Here is a 24,595-nt window from a genome sequence, read left to right as displayed (position 1 = left end):
TCTTTTAAGGGACTCTTGGCCCAAACCCCTGTGCAGATCCTGCATTGCGGATTTAGAAAGATTCCTCACAGGAGTGCAAGGAGCTCTTATGTTCTATAAGAGAAAATAATTGGCAGACCCTAGGGACAGCGCGTTCCCTTGTGAAAAGGCGTGGCCAGAGTTCCAGCCAAGAATAGAGCTTTCAGTCCAGTCTCCCTCCGTCCACTTTCATACAGGTGGAAAGTGAGTCTGAGGAAGAAAGGGAAAGCATTCCTCCCTCAACCATTGATTCGGAGGAGGAAGAAGCGGCCAGATCATCTAGATACAAACTTTCACTTGAGGAGGTGGATGATATACTCAAGGCAATTTATACTACCCTGGAGATCCAGGAAGAAAAAAAACAGCTGTCAGTACATGACAATATGTATCAAGGGCTGGAGGTTTTAAAACACTATTAAAAAGGAGTGGAAGGATCCAGAAAAAGGGCAGTTCTTCCCTAAAGCCCTTAAAAGGAGGTTTTCCTTTTGAGGAAAATTAGGAATTTGTGTGGAATAAAAAAAACAAAAATAGATGCTGCCTTTTCACAAGTGTCTAGGAAGACTGATTTAGCCTTAGGATATGGGGATTCTCAAAGATGTGATGGACAAGAGGGCAGATGGGCTACTGAAAGCCTGGGATTCATCTTTAGCCAATCTGAAAACCGCAATGGCAGCTACAGTTGTTGTAGCTAGGAATTTGGAGTGTTGGCTAGACCAACTTAAGAATCATGTGGTAGCAGGTACCTCCAGAAAAGATATATTGGAGTCCTTCCCTACATTGCTTATGGCCGTCAAATATATGGCAGATGCCTCTGCAGAGTCTAGGGATATCTGCCAGATCCTCAGTGCTTGCTAACTCGGCGAGAAGAGCCCTCTGGCTAAAGACTTGGTCAGGGGATTTGGCTTCTAAAGTAACTGCGGAATTCCCTTTTCAGGGGACCTGATGTTCGGGCCAGAACTGGAGACTATCTTTGACAGGACTGCAGACAAAAAGCTTTCCCACAGAAAAAGGTCATCCTTTTCAACAAACCGATAAGGAAAAAGACCAGATGAAGAAAAGACTCTGGAATCTTCAGAGGAAGAGGCAGAGGTGGGCTACTTTTTAGAAGCACCGAGCAATCCCCTAAAAAAACACGATCTCCCAGTAGGCGGGAGACTTCTGGCAAGAAATCCTGTTTGGGAAGAAACGACAAGAAGTCCATTTGTCCTGGGGTTAATCAAACAGGGTTATCATCTAGAATTCTCACAAAGTCCCCCAAGTCGGTTTTACATCACAAACCTGCCAAGGGATCAGGAGAAGGCTCTGGCTATGAAATCTCTTCTACAAGAGCTGATGCAACAAGGTCATCTTCCAGGTTCCAAAAGGTCAAGAGGGGAAAGGGTTTTTACTCCCATATTTTTCTGGTCAAAAAACCATCAGGAAAGTTCCACCTGATTCTCAATTTGAAGGTTATGAATTGATCCATAAAATACAAAAATTTTAGGATGGATACGATTTTCTTGCTGAGGAACTGACCCCCAAGTGTTGCATGGCTTCCATTGACTTGAGAGATGCCTATCTCCATATTCAAATAGCACCCCCATCACAAATTTTCTTGCAGTCAATCTGGGGGAAGGCGAGGTTTGGCGTCTGCAGTTCCGCGTTCTGCCCTTCAGCCTTTCCTCCTCTCCCAGAGTATTCATGAAGGTGATGGCAGAAGCCTTGGAGCCCCTGAGGCTGAAAGGGATTCCAATAGTGCCCTATTTGGACGACCTGCTACTGTTTGCCGACTCAAGAGGTCAAGTAGAAGTCAATCTTCAAATAAATCAAGCGCATCTAAAAGAGTTTGGGTTGGCTTCTCAACCTTCAAAAGTCAAACCTAATACTATCTTAAAGGGTAAGATTTCTGGGGTACGAAGTAGATTCATTAGAACAGAGAATTTCTGCCCCAGGAGAAAATGGAGACGATGGAATCAGTTCTTAAAGCACTTCAATTCAACTCAGATTTCCATAAGACAAGCCATGTCGGCTCTGGGCTTTCTGACAGAGGCAATTCCCTCAGTACAGTGGGCCAGGTTCCATGCTCATCCACTGCAGGCGGGTATCTTGAGGAATTGGTCATACCAGGAACCTCTGGAGAAGTTGTTGTCATAGGGGCAAGAGCAAAAAGTTCGCTCTGGTGGTGGAGTAACCAAAGAAACATCTCAAAAGGGCTTCTCTGGTCCTTCCCGGTAACCAGAAGACTGACCACAGATGGCAGCGCATAGGGGGTGGGGAGCCCACCTAGAAGAACAAACGGTTCAGGGGGTTTGCTCCAAACCAGAGGCAAGAAGGTCGTCTAATTGAAGCGAGTTGAAGGCTATTCCCCTAAGCCTTCTCTTCTATCAGGAAGTTCTAGTGAAACAGCATGTCCATATATTGTTGGGCAGTATTATATTTAACAAAGCAAGGAGGCACAAAAAGCAGAACCTTGATGGAGCTAGCTTGGCAAATCCTGAGATGGGCAGAGAACAAGTTGGCCGCTCTATCCGCAGTCCATTTGAAGGGGACCGAAAACATCTTGGCAGATCTCGGCAGGAGAGAAATAAGGGAAGCCGAGTGGTCTCTAAATCAGGACTTATTCGATACGATCTCCAGGAGCTGGGGTTTCCCTCAGGTGAACCTCTTTGCAAAACAAGAAAATGCCAAAGTACCAGACTTCTTTTCCCTTCAGAGGCAGGATCAAGCTCTCGGCATAGATGTGTTGGCCCACTAGTGGGACTTCCAGCTATCTTGCGCTTTTTTTCTCCCGTTTTTCAGCTGGTTCCAAGGGTGTTAGTTAAATTCAGGCTGAAATCCACAGAAACTTATCTTAATAGTTACTTATTGGCCGAAAAGACCATGGTTTTCAGTCTTGATGAACCTCAGTGAAACCTCCTTGGAAGTTGCCAATCAGGACAGATCTGCTGAGTCAGGGCCAGATCCTCCACCCAGATCCAGCTTATCTCAATCCAACAGCCTGGTTTCTGAAGAACAAGTCTTAAGACAGAAGGGCTTATCAGAGAAACTTATTACTACCCTTCTTGCAAGTAGGGAAAAAAGTGACAAGACATTTATTTCAAAGTCTGGAAGGTGTATAATACCTGGTGTTCCAGAGAACTTTTTAATTTTGCTTAGTACAATTTTGGCTTTGGAATTTCTTTGAGGAGGATAGGAGAAGGGGTTAGCAGCAAGTACGTTCAAGATGCAGGTAGCTGCTTAAAAAAATAAAATAAAATAAAAATAATTTATCTTTAGTTCTTCGGGGACTGAAGAAGACTCCGTTTGAACCTATAGAACAGGGGTAGGGAACCTTGCCTCTCCAGCTGTTTTGAAACTACAAATTCCATCATGCCTGTGGTTGTTAGGGTCTTGCAATGTCTCATGGGACTTGTTTCAAAACAGCTGGAGAGCCAAGGTTCCCTACCCCTGCTATAGAAGGATCATCGTTAGGTTTTTGACATTCAAAACTGTTTTGTTAGTAGCCGTAACTTCTGCCCGTAGAATCAGTGAGTTACAAGCTCTATCAATTAACCCTTTATGAGATTTCTACCAGATGGGGTAGTCTTAAGGACAGATTCAGTCTTTCATCGTACGCAGGAGATCGTTCTCCCTACATTTTGCCCTTTACCTTCGGGGCCAGGGGAAGAAGCCTTCCATACTCTTGATGTTAGGAGGTGTATTCTTAAATATCTGTAGATAACGGACTTTAGAAAATCATCTTCACTCTTTGTTTTAATGGAAGGTACTCGTAAGGGATGTAGAGCTTCCAAAAGCACCCTTGGAAGATGTTTAAAACAAGCCATTAAAGAGGCACACGCCTCTTTTGGGTCTGGAACCTCCAGAAGGGATTTTGCCTCATTCGACTCGAGCAGTAGTGGTATCGTGGGCACAAAGGGCCGGGGCATCTCCTGAGCAAATTTTCAAGGCTGCCACATGGTCCAGTTTTTCAACCTTTCATAAGGTACTACCGCTTGGATCTGCTTTCAGCCTCGGACCAATCCTTTGGTAGGAAGGTTTTACAGGCAGTAGTCCCACCCTGAAGTAAGCTTCTCGGTTATCCTCTCCAAGGTGCTGTCCTGAAAGGCAAAGGGAGAAAACCTTAGACTTACCGGTGACTGTATTTCTATGAGCCTTTCAGGACAGCAGCCTACTTCCCTCCCTAGGTGGTTATGTATAATTATAGGGCTTGGTAACTGTCGGCTTTATTTTCCAGCATGTTGGAGGATTTCTCTGTAACAACTGATGGCATGGTGGAAGCAGCTGCTTTTAAAAGGGGTGTTGTCACGCAGTGTTTCCTGTGAAGAGGTGGAGCTACGCTCTCTACAAGGTGCTGTCCTGAAAGGCTTGTAGAAATACCGTCAATAATTCTAATGGGTGTTTTTTTTTTTTGTTTTTTTTTTTTTTGTTTCTCCCTCCACTGAATGTATAAAAATTGCCAGTAGACTAGCAGTTATGTTGTGTATTCCTTTGGATCTTTAACACTGTTCTCCTGTAGTTGGGGACCTCTGACAGCTGAAGTTGCTATATATGCAAATAGAATTGTTGGGAAACCGGTCTCCCTCTGCTGTTTGAAAACACTATCTCACTAGTGGTCCAGGCACTGTGCCTGTCCACTGTGGGACAGGCGCAGTAACCAGTAATGAGTTTGAGGAGACACACACCACTCTATAGGCTGCATCTCCAGTTGTCCCTGCAAGTTTCAATTTCATGACTTTTTGGCTCTTTCAAAATTTAAACTATGTACAAACCTGAGAAACTTTCAAGCTGTTACAGAATGTTAATTTGGTTTTCTTTTTATACAGAACTTTTCCCTTCACTGGTGCAAGCAGCCTGATGTGGGACTTCCAAAGCCAGATCTTGTTCTTTTTTTGGACATAAGTCCAGAGGCTGCTTCTAAGCGTGGAGATTTTGGAAATGAACGTTACGAGACAAATGCTTTTCAGCAGGAAGTGCAGAAACGCTATGCTGAACTTATGGAAGACAAGTCTCTTAACTGGAAGGTGAGATTAATACATGCACCTGAACAGTCTATATATTAAATCTACTACTTGAATATTTTATATAATTCCCAGGTAGTCTGCAGCTGCTTCTGTATTGGAACATTATTTAAATTCTAATGGGACAAAAAGGGCCCTAAAGGTTTGGATATTCATGTTTAACCACTTGCTTACTGGGCACTTAAACCCCCCCTCCTGCCCAGACCAATTTTCAGCTTTCAGCGCTGATGCACTTTGAATGACAATTGCGCGGTCATACAACACCGTACCCAAATTAAATTATCATTTTTTTCCCCCACAAATAGCTTTCTTTTGGTTAATTACATCTGGGAGTTTTAGTTTTTGCTAAACAAAAAAAAAATCTTGTTTAGTTTGTTATAAAATTTTGCAAACAGGTCATTTTTCTCCTTCATTGAAATGCGCTGATGAGGCGGCACTGGTGGGCACGGATATGTGGCATATGAGGTGCAGCACTGTTGAGGCAGATTGTGGGCACTGATGGGTGGCACTTTTACTAGAAGTAGGTTGCACTGGCAGGGGGCAGGTGGACACTGATGACTTGGCCGTGATCGGGACTGAAGTCCCTCTCACGGCCGCTGGTGATCGGCTTTTTTTTTTTTTTCTCCTCGCACTGCCAGCGCAAGGAGGAAAAATAGCCGATTACCGGCTCTGTTGTGATCACATGATCAGCTGTCATTGGCTGACAGCTGTTCACGTGGTAAGGGGTCGGGATCGACCCCTTGCTCCGATCCGTGATCAGGTGAGTTTCATAGACTCGCTGATCACAGAGCGCGTCGCACGCGCCCCTCAGGGGGCATGCTGGCCGCTCGTGCACGGGACGACGTCAATAGACTTAGTCCCATCAAAGCAGGTCCGAGCTGTGGCCATCATTCGGCTATAGCGTGGATCTCAAGCGGTTACGGTAATCATAGTTTCCTCTTAATCACTTGCCTACTATGCACTTTCAAGTACAACACCATCATCTATGCCTCCTGCACCTCAAACATGATAGTAGTATTTCAAAAGTGGTGGTAGATATCAAGTTTCACAATATGCAGGAGTAACCAGCTATAACTTGTCAGTAGCTTTACATTGGCAAAAATAACAGATACTTATAGGGGATCATACAAGTTCCAGAAACCAGTGATGTCCGGGTAAGAGGGCTGGGCACCCAGTTATGCCACAGTTTATCAGAGATGACGTTTCTGAGTTTAAAAGTACGTTTATACAGAGGCAGACTATTGTTTGTTAGCTGGATCTAAGTATCAGAGTAGGAGTATAGTAATTTTAGCAAAGTACAATATACATAACAAACATTTTACTATATGCAGGAATAGTTACTTCACCAAAGATGACTAACAATGCCTAGGGTGGAGAATATTGAGCAGACTAAGAGCAGTAGATAAAAATGAACCCGCTTTTGACCAAAATGCATAGTCAATAGGACAAGACCAAAAACTGTGTTTGAAGTCTGCCTCATTCCCACAGCCTCTGAAGCACTCAGAAGTAGGGCGTAAGCCCATTTTTCACATCCGAGAGGGAGTGAGGTGACTGAAACACTTACACTTCTTCTTTTTTTTTTTTTTTTTATAATTCTATCTCTGGAGGATATCCCTGAGCCCTTATATGTATCGACAAACTCATTTCAGGCTTTATCGGTACGTTGTGTATTCAGGTTAGGCCAATGGGTCTGGGCGGCAGCGAACCTAGGATTGGAATCGCCCATTAGGATAGAGTAGTATTCCAAAACCAGTTTAGTTGTATCTGGTTCTCAATATCTCCATTGAGAAGTGGAGCCAAATTGAGTTCTAAGAGCAGTGCAGATTAAAGTCCGCTCTCAGCTGAGTAAAAGACAGAAGGCCTTGCTCAGTATATAGATGATTGAGGTATTTGACACCACCTAGAGTTGTGGATTGGGGATGGTAAGTTCGTTCAGCATAGGGTTAAACCAAAGTGGATTATTGGGAGAGGCAGTTAATGTGCCCCTAGAGAAGCGAGTTATAGTGTCAGATAATGTGGTCTATAACATGGTCGTTCCATGGTAATTGGGCACATGCCTGTGGTAAATGTTGTGAGACTTCAAAGGATAAATCTATGGCAGCCTTTGTGGTGGTGCAGGCATTAGTGGAACATGGGTGCAACCAGTCATGCACCACTACCAGCTGAGAGGCTATATAATACAGATAAAAAAAATTTGGGAAGGCCAGACCTGCTAAATGAGGGAAATTTCAAGATCTCTAAAGCCATCTTTGGAGCACATTGGTTCCACAAAGCCCGTGCAGATGAAATCTATTTGTCTAAAGAGATCTTGGGATTTTACATGGTGAGTTGGCCACTTCATAGAGAAATTTTGAGAAAAATCCTTTTTAGCAAGTTAAAGCAGCGTTCCACCCATATAAAAGTCGGCAGCTACAATAAGTTTAGCTGCTGACTTTTAATAACTGGACACTCGCCTGTCCCATGGTCCAGCGATGTGGGTGACCAAAGCCCTGCTCCTCAACCACCCCCCCCCCCCCCCCCCCCCCAGCGCTAGCATTGTGACTGGGTTCCAGGCTGTGTCTTCACAGCTGGGCATGCATACAATTGGCCGGGCAATCTTCTGAGACCTATGACTTGTCCCAGAAGATTGGTGCGAGGTGAACTTCCTTTTGGCTCTGCGGAGACCCACGAGTAATAACTGGGCATAAATTATTCTTTGGGGGCAATTGTACCACCACTCCCAGATAATGAAAGGAATCGATAATCTGGAGTTGAGAGTTCGGATGTACAGCCTGTTCAGCTCCCAGATCTAATAGGCTGATGTGATCTCGGCCTTCTGGATTAACTGGGCTAAATCTAAAGTTCTCCATCCCATGTAGCAAGGAACATAAAGCAGAGGGGTCAGCAAAGTATATAAGGGCGTCATCTGCATACAGTGAAATTTGCTGCTTTTAGTGCCGATTAGGCTTTCTATAGAGGATGAAGATTGTATACGGACAGCCAATGGTTCAATAGCCTAGGCGAATAACCGTGGAAATGAATGACACCCCTGGCAAGCTCTTCTGAACATGGAGACTGTAGGAGAAACAAAATTATTGACCCGGGCCTCCAGACTAGAATATAGGAGCTGTATCCAAGCAATTATCTAAGGTCCAAATCTGTAAAGCTGCAGTACTTTAAACAGAGATGGCCACTCCACACTGTTGCATGCCCTGCAGGTATCCAGGGAGATTATAACGCAAGTAGTGGAGTGCCCATGGGGGTACTGTCAATTTTGAAGGAGTCTACATATATTCATTCCCATTGAATGACCTGTGATCCCCAAGCCGCCCAGATCACTTTGCACCAATGAGGAGATCCATCTTCTTTAAGCAGTTAGCCCCAGCACCTAGTATTGTAATGTCTACAATGATAGGCCTGTAAGAATCACAATCTAGCATGTCCTTGCGTGTCTTGAGACTTGGGACAATCGGAGCATAGGAGGAAGAATACCTTCCTTCAAGGCCGCATTAAAGGCACGCGAAAGATGGGGGTTCAGTAGGTGACTAAACTTACTATACTACTGTTTTGTGTGATGGCTGATTGTTTCCTCAGCAGGGGAGGGGGGCATCCAACTTGTGTCTAGTACACTCACTCATGGAGTGAAGGGATATGTCTGCCAAATATGCAGACAAGATACGAATGTTAACAGTCGAGGTATAAAGTTTAACACATAGGTGGTAAAAGCTTCTATAATTTCATGGGGCGCTGGGCGGCCATTTTATTGAAGTCTAGCACGTTTTCAGATCGTTTAGCGCTCATTCTGATGGCTGCCACCGACACAGCTTTTGTTTCCTCTGCACCTGGGAGCATTCGGGGTCTACAGGCACTGTTTGTGAACTGCGCAGAACTCCTCAGGGTGGTGAGTCCGGCAGATTAGAGCCCTTCAGTGGCAGCAAGGAGGGTGGGACTGTCCCTGTCCTAAGTCCCCTTTGGGTGGCAGACAGGGTAGGGTCAGCATGGCTTCAGAAACTGGTTTTTCTTCCCCCGAAATCCAAGCAATTGCAACTGGGTCACCTGTGGACTGCGCAGTACCCATGGACACCCTGACGGCAGTCCTCAATTTGTTTGTTGCCAAGATGGAGGCAGTGCGTGGGAAGAAAGGTGCTAAAATAGGGGCCCCTCTGGGGGAGAGCTCTGACGCAGACTCTGGTCCTGCAGAGGCTGGTGACCCCTTCTCTGTCTTGTCAGACGCTGACCAGGACCGTTTGGATGAGTCCCCGTCCGGGCGCGACAAAGTGCTTGTTGGAGCACTTATCACAGCTGTGCGTGATACCCTGAAGATTCAGGAGCCAGCGGATCCCTCTGCTGATGTACCGGTCCTTTTTTGGGTCCCTCAAGCCAGCACGTTCACCTAAAGGTGTTCCCGTATCTGACTTATTTTGACAAGTTAATTTACAAGGAATGGGGCCACCCGCAATGGACTTTTTCGGTCCCCAAATACATGGCAGTGCGTTACCCCTTTGAGGAAAGCCTTCTCAAAAAATGGTTGGCTCCTCTGTTGTGGACCCCAGTATCCAGGTTAAACAAAGTAACCACGATCCCAATTGAGGGGACTCTTGCATGCAAGGTTCCCACGGACAGGAAGGCAGAGGCAGTGGCTCATTCCTTGTTTACGGTTGTGGGGTCAGCAGTGCGACCTGTTCTGGCATCTGCACTTGTGTCGCAGACACTGAGTTGGCAAAACGTTTGCACCGCAAATTGGGAGAGCAACAGGCTTCCCCTGTCTGCGTGGAACTAGCAGACCAACTAGTGCAAGGCCTTAAGTACATCTGTGACGTGGCCCTAGAGCCTCATTAGATGACATTATTAAAAATGCCACCAGTGGTAAGAGTACTCTACTCCCACAGGCCAGGAAGGCTAAGGATCTACACCGTAGGCAAGGGCCCTCTTTTTCTGCTCAAACTGCTTTTTCGTCCGCCCGGAGCTTCGACAAAGCGTCCCCAGCCCGACACGGCGCCCACGGACGGTCAAAAATGTCTCTGGAACCGCAAGCCTGCAAATAAAAGTGCTACTGCATGAAGGTTTGCACCCACCCATGTCTCGGGTGGGGGGTCGCCTTTGGGAGTTTGCAGCCCGGTGGTCCTCACGGTTATCAGACCAATTTCCGCCGGCTACAAGAGTTTCTCTCTTGGCCGCAAAACAGATTCTTCCCCTCCAGCATACCCGTATCCCCAGTTCGCCGGGAGGTGCTGTTGGGGGCCCTAAGGGATTTGCTGAATCGTGGGGTGATTGTACCGGAATCGCAGTACTGTTATGTTAATCCACTGTTGCATTACTTCTGCAGTTTGGTGCAGTCTTGGGTGATCACGTCTGTTGAGGATGCCCTGTTTTTGTGTGGTGGTTTTCCATGCACTGATGGGGTGTGTTTTTGTCTTTTGTGGGTAGTTTTCACTGGTTCCCACTTGTCATGGTGTTTGAAGTTGTTTTTGGCACTGCTTGGGGACGTCCCATTTGTTAGAGGAGCTGTGTCGGTTGGTGAATATAAGAGAAAATATATATTTTTTGTTTTCTCTCACTGTAAAATCCTTCTAATTCACCGACTGACACAGCACCCACCCCTCCTTTTTTTATTTTATCTTTACGTTATACTGCTTGTTGATGTACTGATGCTGCTTGGCAGGGTGGAGGGTTGTAGCCCAAGGGACCGCCCCACTGGGCGGAACTAAAAGTTCTGAGCCTTACAACTATGCCTAGTATTCTTCTAGTGATAAGTCTAACGACCCATTTGTTAGAGAGGAGCTGTGTCGGTCGGTGAATTACAGAGAAGATTTTTACGGTGAGTACAAAAATACTATTACTTTTTTTTTTTTTTTTTTTTTTGAAGAACCAATTATTGTCCCGGCAGTTAGTGATATTCACATGTTAAGGTATTGAATTGCACGTGGCCGCGTTTCCTAGCCAGGTGTCACAAATTTTACTATATTTGTTTGGCCAGCCCCTGTGAACGTCTCCTCCTCTTTGTACGGTAAAACATTTATTGGGGAGACACACTCTTGGAGTGTCGGAGCAGCTTGTAGCCATTTCCTCGATATAAGTAGCCTAGCGGTGAAGTGTCTCCTGGAGGAATATTTTATGGAATTTATCTGAGTCTGGATCTGGGAACACCCCTAGTAAGCATTGTTTGGGGCATAGCATCAAAAGAGACCCCATCTCATGAATGAATTTCATTGTATAGGACCAGTAGTCTTGTATTACTCGACATGACCAAAGAAGGTATTGAGTGGACTGTAGGTTTATATGGCCAATCGACGAGGGGTCAGATATGATCTATGCAGAATATAGAGTTTTGTGTAAGGCGGTCCAACAGCTTAGTAGAGAATTTTTTTTGCAGGTGTCTAGGGCATCTTTGCCATTTGTCATCCTCCAGCCGCCCACATCCCCACCTCAGTGATTCCTCAGTTTATATGCAAGGATTGTCACTGTGGGTCGGAGCAATAAATTGTAAAGCCCTGAGATAAGTCTGCATGAGTCTTGCTCTGTGATGATATACATAATATCTAGATGCTGTTAGGGGGATTCTTGCTAAATTGAGCCTGGAGGGCGTGGCGGAACTGGAAGTAGCAAAAGTGCATGGAGTTGGGGGAGATTTCTTCCTTGAGTTGCTGAAACGATTTAAGTACTGTATCATAGTACACATCCGACAGATCCTATCCCTTTACTAAGCCATAGGCTATGGTCTGGCACAATTAGGAATTCCTTTAGGCTGGGATTGTCCCATAAGGGTGTTTGAAAGTGCTGGCGGTACCTTCAGTCTACACCTCACCACCTCCCACACCCTACAATAGTGGTATAGTAGTCCTTTGCGATTTCCCAACCCCCCCCCCCATACCTGGGGCATCCCTAAGCAGACTCTGGAAGGGGTGAGTAATTTTGCGTCCATGGGGGGGGGGGGGGGGGGGACAGATCAGAGTGAGGTATCATCTTATTATGTTTGTCTAAATGAAAAAATGGGACAGTTGTGCAGGCAGATAGTACAGATTAAAGTCAGCTAATGCTGCGTCCCCCCCAACTCAGAGTTCTTCAGTGTTTTTGCTAAAACAGCTTATGCCGGTTTGTCCCCCACACAGAGTTAAGGATGGCCTCAATAGATTTGAAAATTCTGAGGGGCAGATAAGCTGGGGCGTGCTATGACATAAAAAAAATTTGGAGGACAACCATCTTAATTGGATTCACCTGGCCCATCACCCCAAGGGGTATTTTTTGCCCATGTCTGCGTTTTTGGATTTTGGAGTCGCTATCAGGCGTTCTATGTTTAAATCTGGTAAAGTCTTTCAGTGATCACAATCCCGAGGTATGTCATAGAGCTAACTCTGAGGAGTGGGGAGGAGGCCTAGAATTCCGTGGGGACACTTGAGTCAAGGGGAAGGATCTGGGATTTGTCCCAGTTACTTTTCAAGCCAGAGTATCTACCGAAATTTTGAATAATTTCAAGGGCTGATTGTAAGGACGGGCCTGTGTCCTCCAGATATAACAGCATATCATCTGAATTTAAACTAAACTAATCTTTTCTATCAGGTTCCCACAGCGTAGCCCTCGTATATCTGGATGCATTCTGAGGGAGGAAGCAAGGGGTTCTACTGCTAAGGCATATAATGGGGGGGGATAGAGGGCATCCCTGTCTCGTGCCCCTGGAGAGGGGGAAGGGGTCAAACTCTTCCATTGACCAAGGTCCTGGCGTGCGGACTCTGATACAAAAGTCGTATCCATTTAATTAAGTTGGGTTCAAATTCGAATCGCATCAGGCATTCCCAGAGGTCTGTCCACTCAAATGAATCGAACGCCTTTGCAGCGTCGAGACACTACAACTCTGGAACCCGATTGGTCATGTTCAGCCTATGTAAGTTGTATGCCGTATTTTTGGCTGGCATAAACCCGGTTTGGTCCGAGTGGATTAACGAGACTATCAACTTTTTAGATGTAGCGCCAGGATCTTAATATCTAATTGGACGAGAGCTATTGGGCGATATGAGTCTGGGAGTTATAAGTTTGTGTTGTCTTTTTTGCCAGGTTTGCATATAAGTACGATATAGGCCTCGCTCATGGAGGAGGGTAAGGAGCCAGATTCAAATATGGGAGAATTACTTGCGGAGTCTAGGGATTAGGGTCTCGCTATAGGTTGTGTAAAATTCAAGGAGCCCATTGGAGCCTGGTGCTTTGGATGGATTGAGCAGGGACATTGCTTTCGTTATTTCATCTTCGGTGATGGGAGCCTCCAACATCTCAAACTGGGTTTGCGGAATTTTAGGTAGTTCTATGCCTGCTAGGAGAGACACCACCTCTTCCTGGGGATTGTTGGTGGCAGAGGAGTACAGAGATACGAAGGAGCAAAACTCTCCAGCCACCATGTCGGGGTCGGTGAGCAACACCATCAGAGGTACGGAGGGAGACCACCGTAGGAGGTCTATGGTCTAAATGAGCTAGATAGGCCAGGAGCTGCCCCGCCTGTTCTCTGCACTCATATGGCCTTCTCAAAGTGAAGACTATTTACTACTCTTGCCTGTAATTTCAGCTGATCTGCTGTAGATGAGGAGGGGCTGTGAGTGACGTTTTTCTCTGCACCCGCCAGGGCTTGTCCTGCTTGTCTAATCACTTGGGATGAGGTTTTCTGATATCTTGATATACGCTGGGATAAAATCATACGGGCATGGGACTTAAAGGAATCCCATACCGCATCAAATGGCGCAGTGTCCCTATTGGACTGGAAAAAGAAATCCCATCCAGTTCAGGGATAGCCTTCAACCAAAAGGGATTTAGCTTCCAGGTGTATGTTGTGGGGAGAGAGTCTAAACTAAGTTCGACCCAGTATAGGGGGTGATCAGAAAGGACTCGTGGGTTTAACCCAACTTTGCCTAGTATGGGAAGGAGAGTGAGAGATCAATTCATGACATGGAGTTGTGTGTCGTTTGAGAAGCATGAGAATACCCTCTCCTGGGGATATGTCTCCATGTGTCTACAAGGGGCGAGATCAGTGAGGAGCCTTCCGAACCTGGTATAAGAGTGAAGAGGGTTATCAGGCGGTGTCATTCTCAGACTGTCTGGGTCGCTATTCATGACATTGTTAAAGTCCCCTAGCCAAATCGTGGGGGATTTGAGACATAAATGCTATACCCTCAGCACATTAAATTGGAAGGGGAGAGGTATGTAGATAGCTAATGGTAGAAGCTCTAGGCCATCTATTTTAGCATGTCAAAATAAAAATCTGCCCTGGGGGGTCAGAACTAGGCGTCGATAGTACAAATTGCACTGTTTTGGCCACCAGTATGGCGACACCCATATCCACCATTTTACATCAAATGATTAGTGCAGAGATCACTATGAGCCACTGGGGAGGCCTAGGTAACAAAAAATAAAATGGGGGGGGGGGGGGGGGGGCGGCGAAACCTAAACAACCCTGCTCTTCCATTCCAAACCAGAAAATAATCAAAACCCGTGGTGCTGGTACCACATACATTTAGGGGGGGTAGCAGTGTAGTTTTTTTGATAAATGCAGATCCCTGTTAGTCTCATGGATAAAATCCAGATATGCAATGTGGTATGGTATTCCTCCGGGTATGTGCCCCATTTGTGTAGACTAACAAGGCTAACAGGTGACGGAAAAATTTATACGCAAAGTAACTCCAAGCATGGAGTAGTCATATAAATGAAGACAAAAGATGGGTGGGTGAGAACTGTTGACAGCAGAGGTTTTCATAGATGGTGGAGAGAAGACAGTCCACTCCCAAGTGTTCCAGAAAGGATATCTCACCATCTCGGAGCATTGGGTACATCCAGAGGTCTCATCCAGCCAGGAAGAGGCACCCACAGGATAAGGGGGGAAAAAATGGGCCTTGCAAGCAAAGATGACTTTCAGCTTCGCCAGGTATAGCATGGAGTACTGGAGCGCTTGGTCCCTCAGCCTAGTCTTGACAGATGTATAAGAGGCATGCTGGCGGTTTACTTCAGCAGAGAAATTCACAAATATTTGACCTGAAGTCACACAGCATACAGTATGACCATCTTATCTTGGAAGTTAAGGATGGAGGCTGAGGGGTTGTGAAGAGGTGCCTGCTTGAGGGAGGTGTACGATGTGCACACTCTATGGCAAATGTAGCTGTAATAGCTTTGGTGCCAAGGGTGTCCCTTTTTTAGACATGTGCATAGGAGTCTTTCAGGGGAATTCCCTTCTGTTTTTTCAGGGAAACCCACAAAGGGCAAATTACGCCAGGGCCTGTTTTCAAGGTCATCCACCTTGGCCTGGAGTACTGCCAATTGTTTTGCTGGAGGTTTCACATATAGAAACGATGAGCCACGGAATTCTCCACAGTGCTTATCTCTTCCTCTGCAGCCCCAGTGTGATCACTCAGATTCTGTACATCTTGTTTACGGAGGGAAAAGTCTATATGTATTTCCATTTGTGTGGTCAGGGAAGCCTTACGCTCTTGTATGTCAGACATAATTTGGGCCAATGTAGGTTCAGCTGGAGGGGATTCAGTAACCGCTAGATCACAGGCAGGATCTATACTGTCAGGCATGCTGTGAGGTTGATGCAGGAAAGGTGACCTGAGACAGTGAAGGAAAGTCTTCCTGTGTGGCGCCATCTTGCGTGAAGGGGTGTGTGTTGTGTTTTGTGTGTGTGTGTGTGGGGGTGTGGTTTATTTTTTGCTGCTGCGGGGGGTTTAGGCTGGTAAAGAAATGTGAGGTCCCTTGCGCTACCAAGTGAATGAAACTGCTGCTAGACCTATAGTGTACACAATGCACATAGATGAATGTAAATATAAAGTGATCAGCACAACTTCTTAATCGCAAACCTCAATATTAAAAAAAATCAATACAAATAATGAATAACAGTAACAAGCTAAATATCAGTGAAAAAAATTATTCCAGGTCTCAGTAAGACAGTCCTTCCAATTAAATTTTCTTGCAACTAATGTTCCCCTGACTTCCCACAATTGCTTAGTGCTCACAGAAATCACCTCTGTGTAATGTTTAATCAGCCTTATGGGTATTTATGGTGGTGGTGGGTTTCCACTTCCAGACTCCCAAGCACCAGGTTGGTGAAAGTTCCAGGTATCATTCAAGAATAAAATAAATGCCTCTCATAGCGTATAAACATTTAAAAAGCCAAATTAATCTTGCATAAATACATTTTTTAAAAGCGAGTGTAAAGTGCAACAACGGCATTCCAGACGCACATGTCCCTTCCGATCTGCTGTGTACTTCAGGCCACACCCTATGTGTTGCATCACGTGACTTTATCAGGGGATCCTCCCCTGATGAAGTCACGTGATGTAGGGCATAGCCAGAAGTGCAAGTTCTGTGAGCACCAAGCAATTGTGTGAAGTCGGGAACATTATTTGCAGGAAAATGTAATTGGAAGGACTGTCTTACTGACACTTGGAAGAACTTTTTTTTTTTTTTTTTTAACTATAGATTATTTTGAACTATACTATTTGGCACGTCACTGTTATTCAATATTTGTACTTTTTATTGATCTTTTATGAAGCTGCGTTGATGACTTTATATTTACATTTAGGCTGGTTATACCTTACTATTTTAGGAGTACTGGGGGTGTACATAGCACAGAGGAATAATGTATGATGGAGTGCTGTAAGGTAAATAACCAAAACAGAATTAACTATGTGCTAAATCTCATCATAATGGGAATAAACCATCAATGTGATTAAAGGTAGCATTGTACATGTGATACAGTCCACATAAAAGAAAATCTTGAGTATATGGTGGAGGGAAAGTGAAACCAAGTGCTGGATTGCCTCTACAACTTTGTGCATATAAAATAATAAAGGTGACTTATCCTCTGTGCAAAATAGGCTTGTGCAAAGGGACTTACAATCTTCTCTGCAACACACTTCAGTGTAAGGTGGCCATTTACCTTACGGCTGTAAGGTAACAGAGTATGTATGTATTTTATCTCTATCAATGGAGATTGTGGGTATTCACAATTACTTCTTGTTTGTGAACATCTAGGGAGCCGTCTTGTCCTGATAAATTGCTCAGTATGGTGATATAGATCTGCTCCCTTCGAGTCAGTAACAGCAATGGCGTCCCTCTCCCAGTTTGTAAATGTACAGTATGAAGAAAAAGGGGGGTAAATTCTGGATAGTGTAGTATGTAAATCAAATATTTTAAAACTGCTATGGTACTTGCATCTCACACGGGGTTAAAAGCTAAACGCCACGCGCGGTGAGCTCACCCTGACAGCGGTGCCTGCCTGTCCCAATACGTATGTCACGTGACTTCAGGGAATAAGGACTGGCACTGGAAGTGTCCTTTTAAAAAGATTAATTATTAAACTGATTGGGTGGTAATTTTCAATGGAAGTAAGGAAGTGATATGGTGGCCATGTTTTTAGTAGATTCTTATAAGTGTCAGCTATTTTCTTATTGCCCAACACTATGGGACATTATAACAACCACATTTTGGTAGTGTGTATGTATTAAAAAAAAAGAGCAGATTGAAAATTTTAAAATGGATATTCTAAAATGCAGAAGTAATATCGGTCTATAAAACGGACCCCTCTGAGGGCATGCGTGCACACATGGGTCATAATATAAAATAAGGTAAACTAAATGGACTTTACAAAAAAGGTTTAAAAAGATTACGAAAAAGGAAGAACCGAATTACATAAGTGGCATTCGGAAACTCACAAAGAGTAAAGACCTGGTTATCCGACCAGCAGACTAAGGAGGGATTGTGATCCTCTCCAAAGAACAGTATACTGAAAGCATGACTAAACTATTAGAGGATGAAAGCACATATAGGTATAATAGTATAGTATAAGTAAATCGACTGTTTAACTTCAGGAAATCACTTGAACAAATGGTACGTTTTGGGTCCAAAAGAATATACTCAACAAAAAAGCCAAATTTTTAACACCAGAATCCTGTCACAATTTTATATACACTTTGCCAAAGATGCATAAAGAAAGTCAATCCACCTCCTAGACTGATAGTAAATGGCATAGATTCACTTACAGCCAGAATGGGCCAGTACATAGACAACCACCTACAGCCAGCTGTACAAAATACAAGAGCTAAATAAGGGAATAAATGAATAACAGGTGAAATAACACAAGAATATATTACAAAGTGATAAATCAACTGGTGAATATATCCATGAATCCATTGCTAAATAAACTAACAAATACCAAATTAATGAAAAATTAATTAAAAAGTCCATATAGATCGTGCAATAAAGTCCTTGGAGGATGGAATCCATTTATACCCTTCCATCCGACACCAACCAATACGTGAATCAAATAATCAGTGAAGGGAAACTGTGTCCAAAAAAATATTCAGTGACAAATCCACCACCTTATCCAGGATGTGACCACACTCCACCAGATATTAATGGCAGCTTAGTGGACTCGTCAGAGCCGAGAAGCTCCAAAAAGTGGTGATACAAAACCCAATATTTTATGTCTCACTATTTGCCCAGCAATCTTTCAAACACACGTTATTTTTTTGGGAAAATTACATTTCAACGAATAATTTAAAAAAAGCCCAATTTGGGGGGGGTTTAATGTGAAAAAATGATGTTGCGATGAGAGAATCGTGATCTATCCTGTAAGCAAAAAAATTGAGTGATTTCTCATTTTGGCCAGAATAGTGCAGCTCTAGCGCAAACCCAACACCTCACAACGCCCAAAGAACACCATCCCCACAGTGCAACATGGTGGTGGCAGCATCATGCTGTGGGGATCTTTAACAGTCAGGACTGAGAAACTGGTCAGAGTTGAGGGAAAGCATGCAAAAACAGGCATGTTGAGCAAAACCAGTACCACTGTGATTTGATTTGTGTTTTTTTATTTTTTTTTATTTTTTTGAGGCTAGGACGGAAGTTCACCTTCCAGCAGGACAATTACCTCAACACTTGAGTGCTTTAAGGGGAAACATGTAAATTGTGTTGGAATGGCATAGTCAAAGCCCAGACCTCAAGCCAATAGAAAATCTGTGGTCAGGCTTAAAGATTGCTGTTTAAACGCAAACCATCCAACTTTAAGGAGCTGGAGCAGTTTTGCAAGGAGGAATGGGCAAAAATCCCAGTGGTAAGATGTTGCAAGCTCATAGAGACTTATCCAAAGCAACTTGGAACTGATGGCTGCAAAAGGTGGCTCTACAAAGTATTGACTTTAGAGGGTGAATAGTTATGCACATTGACTTTTTTTTCAGTTATTTTGTCCTAATTTTGTATTGCTTCACAATTAAAAAAAAAAAAAAAAAAATCTTCAAAGTTGTGGGCATGTTCTATACATTTAATGAACAAAAGTGCAGCGCTAAATGTGTCAATGAAACGCTATGTATATGGTGAAAAAGTGTGCGGTATGTATGGGTATGTGTGTTTATATAATATTAATGTTGCAAAATTGTGAAGACAAAAACCAAGTGCTGTACACACATTATATAAACTTATAAACAAAGATAATGATTCTAATGTCCTGTGAGAAGACAAATGTTCAATAACATGGGTGTATCTAGACACCAAAAGAAGTTAGTGAATTTCATAGAACAAAAGTCCAGTCAAATGACTGATGGTAAATCCTCTGTGACAAATAGTGTGGCAATGCAGATGGTACTGGCTGTAAGACATCTTCAAAAAGGAAAGGACACTCATCCAATGTAAAGTTGTAGATAAATACTACTTACCGCACAAGGTGGACCCACCTACCATACGGCAGTGGGTCAGTTAAGCTTGTCGGCCAGATGGTCAGCGATGAATCCAACTCTGATGGGACATATAGGAGGATCACTCCCAAATGCAGCCGTTCGATAGAGCGACAGATGAATCCAGCAAGTGTGACGCAGCCAAGTATCACGAGTTCAGGAAACTCTTCAGACCAAAAATCAATTGGACTTCGATGGAGGGTCAAGGACCAGCAATAAATGGAAATGCTTTCACATTCAGACCATAATGCAAAAAAGGAAAAAAGGCTCCATATGGTGCAGGTCAAAAAAGATTTTTAATCTTAATGTCAAATCCAGGTGACTGCATAAAATTGTGATCACAAGTAAAAATATTAAGCAATGTGGGAAGCACGTATAGCAGGCTTGCATCAATTTGAAGTCCAATTGTTGGTCTGAAGAGTTTCCTGTGTCACTTTCTGGATTCATCTGTCAATCTATTGAATGCCTGCATTTGGAGTGATCCTCATAGGTCCTATCAGAGTTGCTATCATCGTTTACCATCTGGCTACTGGCAGACATAAGCTTGACTAACCCACTGCCGTATGGTAGGTGGGTCCACCATGTCCGGTAAGAATTTTATATACAAATTTACATTGGAAGAATGTTCGTTTCTTTTTTTTTTTAATGTGCCGTACAGCCAGTTCCCTGTCTGCATTGCCACACTATTTGTCACAGATTTACTATCGGTCATTTGACTGGACTTTTGTTCCTTTTTTGGTGTTTGGATACACCCATGTTTTAAACATTTTATTTTGACGTCTGACAGGACATTAGAATCATTTAGCTTTGTTTATAAGTTTATATATTTGTGTGTGTATATGTATAGCACTTGTTTTTGTCTTCAGGATTTTGCATTATTTTACATGTGTGGTTCACCATATATACATGGTGTTTCATTTGACAAATTTAGCACTGTACTTTTGTTCATTATATTTACCTGGACTTTGTTTTAGTGTCAGCAGCTTCACACTAAGGCCTCATACACAGATGTTATAAAAAAAAACGGCCTGTTAAGCTAGTTACAATGTCTGGAAAAAATCTGCATTAAAAACGTGGTTTCTTATGTTCACCGACCTAACGCAGCTCCTTTCTTAGCCATTGGGTTGTTGCGCCACCTTTAGGAGAATACTAGGCATTACATGTTATCAGGGCTGAAACAACTAATCTATTATGAAATTAATCGATTTACTATTTTCATAATCGATTAATTGGCCAGTAACAAAATGGGGTTAAAGTTAATGAGTCTGATATTTACTAGATTGAGCCTTTAATAGTATATCTCTCCTCAAATACTATATACACGATATCATTCCTCAAATGGTATATACACTATATCTCTCTAATGGTATATAGCCTCTACTAGTACCGGTGTGTATATACCATTCTATCTCTCCTCTAATAGTATATACAGTATATCTCTTCTGTTATTCTCAGAGTGGATTGGATATTTTGCTCCCTAACCATATAGTTGGTTATTTATATTTACCACTGCATAGAGATAATTGAGAATAAACTTCCTCATCCTCATCCTCCTCCTCCTCAGAAGCTTTGCTTTTTGTGCAAGATGATAGATCCTGTGATCGGCTATCAACAGCTGGCTGGGTGACAGCCTGGATACTCTTATTCTTTTAGTCTCCCCAGCATGGCCAGCAAGCGTGTACAGACCAGAGCTCCGCACTGGTTTGGCCACAACGTACCTCAGCTCCAGAGGTGGTTGGTGAGCTTTTATGCTCCGGGTCGCACATATGACTGGCCTAATGATGTCTGTGCTGAGGCCAGTAGCCACCCTGTACTGATCAGAGAATGGGTCTATAATGGAATCTACCAGCTCTTCAGGACTGGTAAGTACAGCTCTCCCTGCCTCGGTGGGACTAGGCATTCCCTGGGAGGTTGTTTTGGGGGTCCCTCTTCTCTCCCTGTCCCTATCTCCCCCCCGTGGGGGATTCTGCATGCGGCTGCTGAGCGATGTGTCATGTACAGGGCCTCTCCGGGGGGGGGGGGGGGGGGGGGGTGCTGTTTTTTTTCATGTCCCTGGGAGTGCCTGTGATCTTTGCAGCGCTGATCACCACCATTTTTTAGCTCTGTCCCTCATGGTTTTTCAGTGTCAGCGGCCATCTTGGGTATGGGCAAGGGAAAGCATGCTCTCCTGTGTCTCGGCGGCCATCTTCCCTGTGATTTTATGTCCTTATGCTGGACGCGTTCGATCAGGATCCAGTCTGACAACGCCACTGCAATGGCATACGTCAGTCATCAAGGAGGAACAAAAAGCTTGGCCACCACACAGGAGATCACTCACATACTTCGGTGGGCAGAGTAACATGTACCGGCCCTGACGGCCATTTACATCCCGGGAGTGGAGAACTGGCAGGCGGACTATCACCAGATGCTGGACCCAGGAGAATGGGCGTTGCATCCGGAAGTGTTCAGGCTACTGTGCCTGTGGTGGGGCACACCAGATGTGGATCTTCTGGCCACCCGTCTCAATCAAAGTGTCGAGATCCGTGGGCAGGCGTGTCAGATGCGCTGGTGTCTCCGTGGGATCAGTATCAGCTGATCTATGCCTTTCCTCCACTAAAATTTGCCACGTCTGCTTCGCAGAGTGGAGGCCGAGGGGATCCCAGTAATGCTGATTGTCCCCAGCACCCCTGGTACGCAGGACTAGTGGCAGAAGCTCCCTGGCGACTGCCGTTGCGAGAGGACCTTCTGTCTCAAGGTCCGATTCTCATCCTGCTTTACCATCACTGGCTTTAACGGCATGGCTATTGAGAGCCAGGTGTTGAGGAATGTTGAGAGCACGGAAATCTTACCGGAAGATTCATCATCGTACCTGGAAAGCCTACATCTCCATGTGTGAGGAGCAGGGATGGAACCCATGCTCCTTTTTGTATATCCAGGATCCTGCTGTTTCTTCAGCAAGAGGTTGACCAGAAGTTGGCGTTAAGCACCATAAAGGACAAATATCAGCTTTGGCTGTCCTTTTTTTTTAGCGACCTCTGGTGTCTTACTCTCTAGTGAGTACTTTTTGTTCAAGGGGTGCGACATGTAGTCCCTCCGGTGCATCCACAGTTACCCCGTGGATCTGAACCTGGTGTTATTGGCGCTTCAAAAAACGCAATTTAAAATTATCACGGAGATTCCCCTGTTGACTTTCCCAGAAAGTGGTCTTTCTAGTGGCCATCACATCAGCCAGGATGGTTTCAGAACTGGCAGCCTTGTCCTGCAAGTTGCCCTATCTGGTTATTCACAAGGATAAGGTGGTATTGCGTCCAACAGTCTCTTCTGCCGAAGGTGGTCTTGGCATCTCACATCAATGAGGACGTTGTGTTGCCATCTCTGTCCTAAGCCGACACATCCTAAGAAGGTGGCCCTTCATGCTCTGGATGTGGTTCAAGCTCTGAAGGTGTATTTGTTCAAAGTTCTACAAGGTAGATGTCAGTGCATCGGCTGATGCCTGCTTTGGCTGCAAAGTTTTGCAGGCGGCTGTATAGTTGCATATGCAATTTTTTTCCTTTGGGTAAAAACACAGTACCTTTTAAAGGCGGGCGGTTTACATAACATGTAATGCCTAGTATTCTCCTAAAGGTAGCGTAACAACCCAAATGGCTAAGAGTAGCTGTGGTCGGTGAATTGGAAAGAGAGGATTTTTACGGTCAGTACAAAAACCTGTTTTTTATTAGTTTTGCTCTGGCGTCAATTCGCATTTAACGGCGTTTGTAAGCTAACGCGCTTTTTTTTTTTTTTTTTTTTTATGCCATTTTATAAACCTTTTTACAGCTCAAACGATGACTCTAAACGTCGGTGTAGCGTTAATGCGTTTTGCATGTTGGCGTCAAAACTGCTCTAATGCTGGAGCCTCTGAAGGCGCTGGTCCTTGGGTTTTTTTTGGAGCTTTAAAAACGGCCATGCCTGTTACAGCTCAAACACCATGTTGTGTATGAGTCCATTGAATAACATGGAGTTTTCTTCTTAAAGTGGGATTCCGCTCTTTTTTTATTTTTTTTCTTACCTGTCTCACTGGTGGGTGAGTGCTAGCTTCGATTGGCATCCACGTCCGGCGTTTATTTGACCCCCGGCGCGACGAATCTTTTCTTCAGGATGACTTATAAAAACCTACTCTGGCGTTTTCCATTTTAACTGTGGGCGTCTGAAGCCCACAGGCATTTACTTCCTGGTATATGATGACGTCTGGCTCCCAGCATGCTCCGCTCCATCTTGCACATGCTCAGTGAGAGCAGTGACAAGGAAAGAAAAACTCCAGGAAGTTCCCGCCCCGTTGTCAAGGCAACGAAAACCACACAGCACAGAGAACAAAGAATGAATGAAAACGAACCCACAGAAGCTAAGGAGGCTAATGAGGCTAATTATACCATGGAATAAACATGACTTACCTTTTGTGAGAAGCTGGCTGAAGAAAAAATGCGCTGGTGCTGTTTGCTTTGTTGTTTATTTGCTTCCTCGTGTGTAATGGCAGATACAGCTGTCTGCCCACTTTAAAAATGGGAAATTCGTACACGCCCTCGTCACGTGACCCGGCGTGCTAACGAAATCTCGCGAGATTTCGGAATTTCATTGTCCCCTATGGATTCTTGGGTAATTTCCCAGGGACCATTGCGAGGACGATAGCCACGCCTACTCCCACGGGAGGAGAACCAGGAAGTCAGCTGAAACATCAGAAATAAAAGGTAAGTAAATAATATTTTTTTTTTCAGGGTTCGTTTAGGTAAGTATGCTGTCTGTTGATTTTAATAACATGAACTTTCATTTTTAGGTACCAAACCACTTTAAGCAGCAAAAAAAGCTCAAAATCCACTGTAAAAAACATCCGTGGTGTATGAGGCCTTAGTGGTTTAGCACAGCAATTTTTTTTTTTATTCCCCA

The 24,595-nt window shown here is 44.3% G+C and overlaps 1 protein-coding gene across 1 annotated transcript in view; it reads left to right on the top strand.

Annotated features, from left to right (window-relative positions):
• The window catches only part of DTYMK (deoxythymidylate kinase), a 51,864-nt gene that overhangs the window by 20,867 nt on the left and 6,402 nt on the right, over positions 1–24,595 (top strand). Inside the window, exon 4 of the mRNA XM_077488438.1 lies at positions 4,821–5,018. Coding sequence (XP_077344564.1) covers positions 4,821–5,018 — 198 coding nt within the window. The remainder of the gene's footprint in view (positions 1–4,820; positions 5,019–24,595) is intronic.

The sequence above is a fragment of the Lithobates pipiens genome, unplaced genomic scaffold, assembly GCF_037356315.1.
Source record: "Lithobates pipiens isolate NorthernLeopardFrog02 unplaced genomic scaffold, aLitPip1_a1.2 Scaffold_18, whole genome shotgun sequence".
Classification (NCBI taxonomy): domain Eukaryota; kingdom Metazoa; phylum Chordata; class Amphibia; order Anura; family Ranidae; genus Lithobates; species Lithobates pipiens.
This window is presented reverse-complemented; position numbering and strand designations above follow the sequence as displayed.